Genomic DNA, 11,209 nt, shown 5'->3' with positions numbered 1-11,209 from the left:
TCAAAGATCAGATGGCTGTAGATGTGTGGTATTATTTCTGAGGACTCTGTTCTGTTCTATTGGTCTATATCTCTGTTTTGGTACCAGTACCATGCTGTTTTGGTTACTGTAGCCTTGTAGTATAGTTTGAAGTCAAGTAACGTGATGCTTCCAGCTTTGTTCTTTTGACTTAGGATTGTCTTGGAGATGCAGGCTCTTTTTTGGTTCCACATGAATTTTAAAGCAGTTTTTTCCAAATCTGTGAAGAAACTCATTAGTGGCTTGATGGGTATCCTGTTGCAATAAACTTTTATGCTGGAAAGTCTCTTATAATCACCTGTATTACTTTTCACAATAAAGAATAAAAGTTTTTTTTATTTCTAATGACCACAAAATTTTCTTAAAATAATTGTGAAAAATCATCTACATTGAGTTATTATCACAATTATTACTAGTTCAAATAACTGACCAAAACTATGTAATTATTAGCTTCAATAACATTAAGTTGCCAATGTTCACCTATTTTGATCTACAAAAATGGTAATTTCATATGGTAATATATCACAAACTTTGAAAATAATTCTTATATCTAAATAATAAGATTTTAATTAAAGGCATCTAGTAGGAGATTTTTTACTTCACATATCTAAAAATGAGTATTACTTATTACTAAAATCAGTCAAAATCAACATCAATTATATTACCGTTTAGGTTTCATTTGTTACATAGGAAACAAGATTATGCATTAGGTGACATCTTAAATATAAGACAAGTTTAGAAAAGAGAAATGTGGAAATTGAGGATCTAGAAAATTATTTTCCTAAAACCATTATCTTTTTACTGAGAAGTCTCTGGATATCAGCCAGAGTATGTGTCCCCCAAAGTGAAAATTACTGAACCAAATGACCTCTGATCTCCCTTTCAGCAGGCAGATTCCTTGGTTATATAACTCATCAACAGGTCTTATTATCATGAATAAGACGGCTTGGTTTTAATCTGGAGAGTCATGTTATATAGTGGTTAATAGTATAATCTTTGGCACCAGATAAATGTGACTTAAATTCATATTTTGCTCTTTATGAATTTAAACTTTCCGTCCCTGTTTTCAAATTTATAAAAGTGAAATAATAATAGTAGTAGTAGTAATAATAGCCTCATAGAGTTGATTTAAATATGATAACACAGAAAATCCCTGGTTTAAGGTAAATGTTCTGAAAATGTTATCTATGGGGATATTAGGTAGGTGCAAAAGTAATTGTGGTTTTTAGCCAAATTTTTAATAATGATGATGTTAATGAAAAATCCATATTATTTTGGAAAAGTCACAATCACTTAATCCCTTTATTAGCACCATGTTTATTTTACACTGGGGCACAACAGTGACTAACTAAACAGCCTGCCCGTATGTCCAAGTCTATAGAAATAATTATTTTTGTTCTTATGGCAACAGATGGACAATAGCAATTGGACCAGTGTGTCCCATTTTGTTCTCTTGGGCATTTCCACCCACCCAGAAGAGCAAATCCCACTCTTCCTTGTTTTTTCACTCATGTACACAATCAACATTTCTGGCAACTTGGCCATCATCACACTGATTCTCTCTGCTCCATGCCTCCACATCCCTATGTACATCTTCCTCAGTAATTTGGCCTTGACAGACATCTGCTTCACCTCCACCATCGTCCCCAAGATGCTGCAGAATATTTTCTCCCCTACAAAGGTAATTTCCTACACAGGCTGTTTAGCCCAAACTTATTTCTTCATTTGTTTCGCAGCCATGGAAAACTTCATCCTGGCTGTGATGGCCTATGACAGGTACATCGCCATCTGCAACGCTTTCCACTACCCTATGATCCTGACTAGGATGCTGTGTGTGAAGATGGTGATGATGTGCCATGCCCTCTCCCACCTTCATGCACTGCTGCACACCTTTTTCATGGGCCGACTAATCTTCTGTGCAGATAAGAGAATCCCTCACTTCTTCTGTGACCTCTATGCTCTGATGAAGATCTCCTGCACCAGTACCTACCTCAACACCCTGATGATTCACACAGAAGGTGCTGTTGTAATCAGTGGAGCTCTGGCCTTCATTACTGCCTCCTATGCCTGCATCATTTTGGTGGTCCTCCGGATCCCCTCAGCCAAGGGCAAGTGGAAAGCCTTTTCTACCTGTGGCTCCCACCTCACTGTGGTAGCCATATTCTATGGCACCCTCAGTTGGGTCTACTTCCGGCCCCTTTCCAGCTATTCAGTGACCAAGGGTCGCATTGTAACAGTTGTGTACACAGTGGGGACTCCCATGCTGAACCCCTTCATCTATAGCCTGAGGAATGGGGATGTCAAGGGAGCCTTCATGAAATGGATGAGCAGAATGCAGACATTTTTCTTCAGATAAAACCCCAAACACAGTTCAGAGATTTACCTATGATTCTGGAGAAATAATGTTGTGCCTCACAGATCTGCTTTCTTTAGAACTTTCTGTGTGTGAAGAAATATCTAAGTTAGCTATATATCATGTATTTTCTCATTGGATATTACCCAGAGAAATCTATTAAATCCAAAGTACATAAAACAAAAAAGAGCCACCATGTACTTAGTGTAAAACACAAGCATTTCTTTAACTATAATTAACAGTGTTCTCTGCAACTAAACACTAGGGCTGTAACTCTCAGAGTTCTTAGATGTAGGCAATAGAAACTGATTCTGGCTTATGCATGCAGGAAATGAGTTTCTTGAAAAGATACGTGGAGTTCATGCATTTCCAAGGCTAGGGAACTACACTCAAGAAAAATGACAAGAATAATAAAGGTCATATCATAAGAACCACAGTGAAAATCAAAGCTCAGAACCAGTCTGATGAGGACACTACTATTGCCACCAAACTGTATTCACTGCAGCTTGTACCTCCTCCTATACTACCTGCAGTAGTCACTGGGCATAGTCCTTGAAGGTCTATAAACTAGTTATTACCACATCCAGAAAGAACTGTCCACTTCTTATTCTTTTCACTACTATGTCTAGATTCAAAATAACGTGTTGCATCTGACTGGTCAAGAATTTTGTCACCAACACATCCCCTAGCTGCCAGGAAAACTGGGAGAGCAATATTGGTGCTTTTATTTTCTATAAGTTTATAGAAGTCAGGTGAAATGGGGTAACTACTCCAATATAAGAAGAGGAACATAATGATAATGTCTACTCTTTGGAGTCAGAAATTATAGATGCTCCACAACGAAGCACTGTGATGCTTGCCAATTTGCATTTTTCTTAACCTGCTTTACCTGCACTACTCAGGGATAAATCAAACTCCTTTTGCCTCAGCATGTTCCTGATCTCTTCTGTAGTTGATATGTGGGACTGGTCTAATAGTGGGTGAAAATTGTCTTCTGACCAGTTGATACTGGGCATGAAGAACAGGTTCAAGCACCAAGAGTCTGTTAAAATGTTGATTCCTCAATATTATTAAAAGATCATACTGCCCAAAAAAATTTATAGATTCAATGCTATTCCTATGAAACTACCAATGACATTTGTCACATAATTAGAAAAAACTATTCTAAAATTCACATGGAACCAAAAAGGAGCCCAAATGGCCAAAGCATCCTAAGCAACAAGGACAAAGCCAGAAGCATCACGCTATCAAAATTCAAACTCTACTGAAACCAAAACAGCATGGTACTGGTACCAAAACAGACACATAGAGCAAAGGAACAAAATAGAGAACCCAGAAGTAAGCAACTACAATGTGATCTTTGACAAAGTCAACAATAACAGGCAATGGGGAAAAGACGCCCTGTTCAATAAATGGTGCTGGGCTAGCTGGCTAGCCATATGCAGAAGACTGAAACTGGATCCCTACTTTTCACCATATACAAAAATTAACTCAAGATGGATTAAAGATTTAAATGTAATACCTGCAACTATAAGAACCCTAGGAAAACACTTTGGAAACACCATCCTGGACATGGGACTTGGGAAATAATTTATGACTAAGTCCTCAAAAGCAATTGCAATAAAAACAAAAACTGACTATTAGAACCTAATTAAACTAAAGATCTATGCACAGCAAAAGCAACTATCAACAGAGTAAACAGACAACCTATAATATGGGAGAAAATATTCAAAAACTATTCAAATCCATAAAGAGCTTAAACAATTCAACAAATAAAAAACAACCCCACTTAAAAGCATCAAAAGATACATACAGACATGTCTCAAAAGAAGAAATACAAGCAGGCAGCAAATATATGGAAAAGCACTCATCATCACTAAACATCAGAGAAATGCAAATCAAAACCACAGTGAGATACCACATCACACCAGTCAGAATGGATATCATTTAAAAGTCAAAAAATGGCCGAGTGCAGTGGCTCATGCCTGTAATCCTAGCACTTTGGGAGGCTGAGGCGGATGGGTCATCTGAGGTCAGGAGTTTGAGACCAGCCTGCCAACAAGGGGAAACTCCATTTCTACTAAAAATATAAAAATTAGCCTGGTGTGGTGGCAGGTGCCTGTAATCCCAGCTACTCAGGAGGCTGAAGCAGGAGAATCGCTTGAATCCAGGGGGCAAGTTTGCACTGAGCCGAGATCATACCACTGCACTCCAGCCTGGGTGACAGAGCAAGACTCCATCTCAAAATAAATAAATAAAAGTTTTAAAAAAGTAACTGGTGCTGGTGGAGTTGCAGAGGAAAGGAATGCTTATACAATGCTGGTGGGAACATAAATTAATTCAGCCATGGTGGAAAGTGGTGTGGCAGTTTCTCAAAAAACTTAAAACAGAAGTACCATTCAACCCAGCAATCCCTATTGTTGAATATATACCCAAAGGAATAGAAATCATTCTACCATAAAGACACACGCCCATTTATGTTCATCACAGAACTATTCACAATAGCAAAGACATGGAATCAACCTAGATGCCGATTAACAGTGGACTGGTATATATCCACTATGGAATACTATGTAGCTATTAAAAAGAATGAAATCATTTCCTTTGCAGCAACATGGATGGAGCTGGAGGTCATTATTCTAAACAAATTAATGCAGGAAAAGAAAACCAAATACAGCATGCTCTCACTTGTAAGTGGGAGCTAAACATTGAATACACAGGAACACGGAGAAGGAAAAAAAAATAGAGACTGGGACAAACTTGAGGTTGAAGTGTGGAAGGTGGGTTGAAAAACTAGCTGTTTGGTACTATGCTCATTAGGTATGAAATAATCTGCACACCAAGCCCTCATGACACGCAATTTACCCATGTGACAAACCTGCACATATACCCCCCTGAACCTAAAATAAATAAAATAAAATGTTGATTGTTCAGTCTTATGGGTGAAGGATCAAATGGAAAATGTGGGAGGGGCACCCCAGGACATGGGTCAGAGTTGCAAGTGCTGACTAATTTAGCCCACCTGTTTAGATAAACTTTCTCTTGTAGGATATGAGTGGTTATGACACTGAGTTGAGATGGAGCTAACATTGTGGCATTTTTTTGTAACATGATAGAAGGATTTCATATAGCTTGTATATAAGTCTTACTCAAAATTTGTACCACTGAAGTAGACTTGAGAAGTCACATTCCCTAAGTTTTCGTCGCACCTGTAGAATAAATTCTTCCAAGGTAAAGGGAGCCCTGGTTCTTATAAAATGAAAACAAAGAATTAATACCAACTTTTGATTAGTTGACTCTGGTTCTTCACACTTGGCAGAAAAAAAAAATTTTTAGACTTTAAGTTCGAGGGAACATGTGTACAACATGCAGGTTTCTTACATAGGCATACATGGGCCATGTTGGTTTGCTGCACCCATCAACTTGTCATTTACATTAGGTGTTTCTCTTAATGCTATCCCTCCTCTAGTCCCTCACCCCCACAACAGGCCCCAGTGTGTGATGTTCCCTGCCCTGTGTCCATGTGTTCTCGTTGTTCAATTCCCACTTATGAGTGAGAACACGCAGTGTTTGGTTTTCTGTCCTTGTGATAGTTTGCTGAGAATGATGGTTTCCAGCTTCATCCATGTCCCTGCAAAGGACATGAACTCATCATTTTTATGGCTACATAGTATTCCATGGTGTATATGTGCTACATTTTCTTAATCCAGTCTATCATTGATGGACATTTGGGTTGGTTTCAAGTCTTTGCTATTCTGAATAGTGCCTCAATAAACATACATGTGCATGTGTCTTTATAGTAGAATGATTTATAATCCTTTGGGTATATACCAAGAGATGGGATCACTGGGTCAAATGGTATTTCTGGTTCTAGATCCTTGAGGAATTGCCACACTGACTTCCACAATGGTTGAACTAATTTACATTCCCACCAACAGTGTTAAAGCATTCCTATTTCTCCACATCCTCTCCAGCACCTGTTATTTCCTGACTTTTTTATTAATTCAATTTTTTTAAAACGTACATGCCAATGTTTTTATTTTTTATTTTTTATTTATTTTTATTATACCTTAAGTTCTAGGGTACATGTGCACAACGTGCAGGTTTGTTACATATGCATACTTGTGCCATGTTGGTGTGCTGCACCCATTAACTCGTCATTTACATTAGGTATATCTCCTAATGCTATCCCTCCTCCGTGCCCCCCACAATAGGACCTGGTGTGTGATGTTTCCCTTCCTGTGTCCAAGGGATCTCATTGTTCAATTCCCACCTATGAGTGAGAACATGCGACATTTGGTTTTCTGTTCTTGTGATAGTTTGCTGAGAATGATGGTTTCTGGCTGCATCCATGTCCCTACAAAGGACATGAACTCATCCTTTTTTATGGCTGCATAGTATTCCGTGGTATATATGTGCCACATTTTCTTAATCCAGTCTATCATTGATGGACATTTGGGTTGATTCCAAGTCTTTGCTATTCTGAATAGTGCCACAATAAACATACATGTGCACGTGTCTTTATAGTAGAATGATTTATAATCCTTTAGGTATATACCCAGAAATGGGATCACTGGGTCAAATGGTATTTCTGGTTCTAGATCCTTGAGGAATTGCCACACTGACTTCCACAATGGTTGAACTAATTTACACTCCCACCAACAGTGTAAAAGCATTCCTATTTCCCCACATCCTCTCCAGCACCTGTTATTTCCTGACTTTTCAATGATCACCATTCTAACTGGTCAGAGATGGTATCTCATTGTGGTTTTGATTTGCATTTCTCTGATGACCAATGATGATGAGCATTTTTTCATGTCTGTTGGCTGCACAAATATCTCCTTTTGAGAAATGTCTGCTCATATCCTTTGCCCATTTTTTGATGTTTTTTTTCTTGTAAATTTCTTTAAATTCTTTGTAGATTCTGGGTATCAGCCCTTTGTCAGATGGGTAGATTGCAAAAGTTTTCTCTCATTCTGTAGGTTGCCTGGTCACTCTGATGGTAGTTTCTTTTGCTGTGCAGATGCTCTTTAGTTTAATTAGATCCCATTGGTCTATTTTGGTTGTTGTTGCCATTGCTTTTGGTGTTTTAGTCATGAAGTCTGTGCCCATGCCTCTGTCCTGAATGCTATTGCCTAGGTTTTATCTAGGGTTTTTATGGTTTTAGGTCTAACATTTAAGTCTTTAATCCATCTTGAATTAATATTTGTATAAGGTGTAAGGAAGGGATCCAGTCTCAGCTTTCTCTATATGGCTAGCCAGTTTTCCCAACACAATTAATTAGGGAATTAATAAATTCCCTATTTATTAAATAGGGAATTCCTTCCCTATTGCTCAGTTTTCTCAGGTTTGTCAAACATCACGTGGTTGTAGATGTGTGGTGTTCTCTCTGAGGCCTCTGTTCTGTTCCATTGGTCTATATCTGTGTTTTGGTACCAGTACCATGCTGTTTTTCTTACTGTAGCCTTGTAGTATAGTTTGAAGTCAAGTAACATGATGCTTCCAGCTTTGTTCTTTTAACTCAGAATTGTGTTGGCTATGTGGGCTCTTTTTTGGTTCCATATGAACTTTAAAGTACTTTTTCCAATTCTGTGAAAAAAGTCATTGGTAGATTGATGGGGATGGCATTGAATCTATAAATTACCTTGGGCAATATGGCCATTTTCATGATATTGATTCTTCCTATCCATGAACATGGAATGTTCTTCCATTTGTTTGCATCCTCTTTTATTTCGTTGAGCAGTGGTTTGTAATTCTCCTTGAAGAGTTCCTTCACATCCCTTGTAAGTGGGATTCCTAGGTGTTTTATTCTCTTTGTAGCAATTGTGAATGGGAGTTCACTGATGATTTGGCTCTCTGTTTGTCTATTATTGATGTATAGGAATTCTTTTTTTTGTTTTGTTTTGTTTTGTTTTTTTGGTTTTTTTTTTTTTGAGATGGAGTCTCACTCTGTCGCCCAGGCTGGAGTGCAGTGGCCAGATCTCAGCTCACTGCAAGCTCCACCTCCCGGGTTTACGCCATTCTCCTGCCTCAGCCTCCCAAGTAGCTGGGACTACAGGCGCCCGCCACCTTGCCTGGCTAGTTTTTTGTATTTTTTTAGTAGAGATGGGGTTTCACCATGTTAGCCAGGATGGTCTCAATCTCCTGACCTCGTGATCTGCCCTTCTCGGCCTCCCAAAGTGCTGGGATTACAGGCTTGATCCACCACACCCGGCCTATGGATAGGAATTCTTGTGATTTTTGCACATTGATTTTGTATCCTGAGACTTTGCTGAAGTTGCTTATCAGCTTAAGGAGATTTTGGACTGAGATGATGGGGTTTTCTAAATATGCAATCCTGTCATCTGCAAACAGGGACAATTTGACTTCCTCTTTTCCTAATTGAATACCCTTTATTTCTTTCTCTTGCCTGATTGCCCTGGCCAGAACTTCCAACACTATGTTGAATAGAAGTGGTAAGAGAGGGCATTCTTGTCTTGTGCCACTTTTCAAAGGGAATGCTTCCAGTTTTTGCCCATTCAGCATGATATTGCCTGTGAGTTTGTCATAAACAGCTCTTATTACTTTGAGGTACATTTCATCAATACCTAGTTTATTGACAGTTTTTGGCATGAAGGGCTGTTGAATTTTGTCGAAGGTCTTTTCTCCATCTATTGAGATAATCATGTGTTTTTTGTCGTTGGTTCTGTTTATGTGATGGATTACATTCATTGACTTGTGTATGTTGAACCAGCCTTGCATCCCAAGGATGCAGCCGACTTGATCGTGGTGGACAGGTTTTCTGATGTGCTGCTGGATTCAGTTTGCCAGTATTTTATTGAGGATTTTCGCGTTGATGTTCATCAGGGAGGAATGGCACCAGCTCCTCTTTGTACCTCTGGTAGAAGTTAGCTGTGAATTCATCTGGTCCTGGGCTCTTTTTTGGTTGGTAGGCTACTAATTACTGCCTCAATTTCAGAACTTGTTATTAGTCTATTCAGGAATTCGAATTCTTCCTGGTTTATTCTTGGGAGTGTGTATGTGTCCAGGAATTTATCCATTTCGTCTAGATTTTCTAGTTTATTTGCATAGAGGTGTTTATAGTATTCTCTGACAGTTGTTTGTATTTCTGTGGGGTCAGTGGTGATATCCCCTTTATCTTTTTTTATTGCGTCTATTTGATTCTTCTCTCTTTTCTTCTTTATTAGTCTTTCTAGCAGTCTATCAACTTTGTTGATCTTTTCAAACAACCAGCTACTAGATTCATTGATTTTTTGAAGGGATTTTTGTGCCTCTGTCTCCTTCAGTTCTGCTCTGATCTTAGTTATTTCTTGCCTTCTGCTAGCTTTTGAATGTGTTTGCTCTTGCTTCTCTAGTTTCTTTAATTGTGATGTTAGGGTGTTGATTTTAGATCTTTCCTGCTTTCTCTTGTGGGCATTTAGTGCTATACATTTCCCTCTACACACTGCTTTAAATATGTCCCAGAGATTCTGGTATGTTATGTCTTTGTTCTCATTGGTTTCAAAGAACATCTTTATTTCTGCCTTCATTTCGTGATGTACCCAGTAGTCATTCAGGAGCAGGTTGCTCAGTTTTCATGTAGTTGTGTGGTTTTGATTGAGTTTCTTACTCCTGAGTTCTAATTTGATGACACTGTGGTCTAAGAGACAGTTTGTTGTGATTTCCATTCTTTTACATTTGCTAAAGAGTGTTTAATTTCCAATTATGTGGTCAAGTTTAGAATAAGTGCGATGCGGTGCTGAGAAGAATGTATGTTCTGTTGATTTGTGGTGGAGAGTTCTGTAGATGTCTATTAGGTCCACTTGGTGCAGAGCTGAGTTCAAGTCCTGGATATCTTTGTTAGCCTTCTGTCTCATTGATCTGTCTAATACTGACAGTGGGGTATTAGAGTCTCCCATTATTATTGTGTGGGAGTCTAAGTCTCTTCATAGGTTTCTAAGGACTTGCTGTATGAATCTGGGTGCTGCCTTATTGCATGCATATATATTTAGGATAGTTAACTCTTCTTGTTAACTGAATTGATCCCTTTACCATTATGTAATGGCCTTGTCTATTTTGATCTTTGTTGGTTTAAAGTCTTTTTTATCAGAGACTAGGATTGCAGCCCCTGCTTTTTTTTTTTTTTTTTTTTTTTTTTTTTTTTTTTTTTTTTTTTTTTTGCTTCCCATTTGTTGGTAGATCTTCCTCCATCCTTTTCAGCCTATGTGTGTCTGTGCATGTGAGATGGGTCTCCATGAATACAGCACATTGATAGGTCTTGACTCTTTATCCAATTTGCTAGTCTGTGTCTTTTAATTGGGGCATTTAGCTCATTTACATTTAAGGTTAATATTGTTATGTGTGAATTTGATTCTGTCATTATGATGTTAGCTGGTTATGTTGCCCATTAATTGATGCAGTTTCTTCGTAGCATTGATGGTCGTTACAATTTGGCATGTTTTTGCAGTGGCTGGTACCAGTTGTTCCTTTTCATGATCAGTGCTTCCTTCAGGAGGTTGTAAGGCAGGCCTGGTGGTGACAAAATCTCTCAGCATTTGCTTGTCTGTAAAGGATTTTATTTCTCCTTCGTTTATGAAGCTTAGTTTGGGTGCATATGGAATTCTAGGTTGAAAATTCTTTTCTTTAAGAAAGTTGAATATTGGCCCCTACTCTCTTCTGGCTTGTAGGGTTTCTGCAGAGAGATTCACTGTTAGTCTGATGGGCTTCCCTTTGTGGGTAATCTGACCTTTCTCTCTCACTTCCCTAAACATTTTAAAATTCATTTCAACCTTGGTGAATCTGACAATTATGTGTCTTGGGATTGCTGTTCTTGAGGAGTATCTTTGTGGTGTTCTCTTT

The 11,209-nt window shown here is 38.4% G+C and overlaps 1 protein-coding gene across 1 annotated transcript; it reads left to right on the top strand.

Moving 5' to 3' along the window:
- The first annotated feature begins 1,349 nt into the window (after positions 1-1,349).
- Positions 1,350-2,532, top strand: LOC101022050 (olfactory receptor 1Q1). Its single transcript, XM_003911272.4, has one exon. It carries the CDS (start codon positions 1,430-1,432, stop codon positions 2,372-2,374), a length of 945 nt encoding a protein of 314 aa, XP_003911321.3. The 5' UTR covers positions 1,350-1,429; the 3' UTR covers positions 2,375-2,532.
- The last annotated feature ends 8,677 nt before the right edge of the window (positions 2,533-11,209 follow it).

Source organism: Papio anubis, unplaced genomic scaffold (assembly GCF_008728515.1).
Source record: "Papio anubis isolate 15944 unplaced genomic scaffold, Panubis1.0 scaffold551, whole genome shotgun sequence".
Lineage (NCBI taxonomy): Eukaryota > Metazoa > Chordata > Mammalia > Primates > Cercopithecidae > Papio > Papio anubis.
This window is presented reverse-complemented; position numbering and strand designations above follow the sequence as displayed.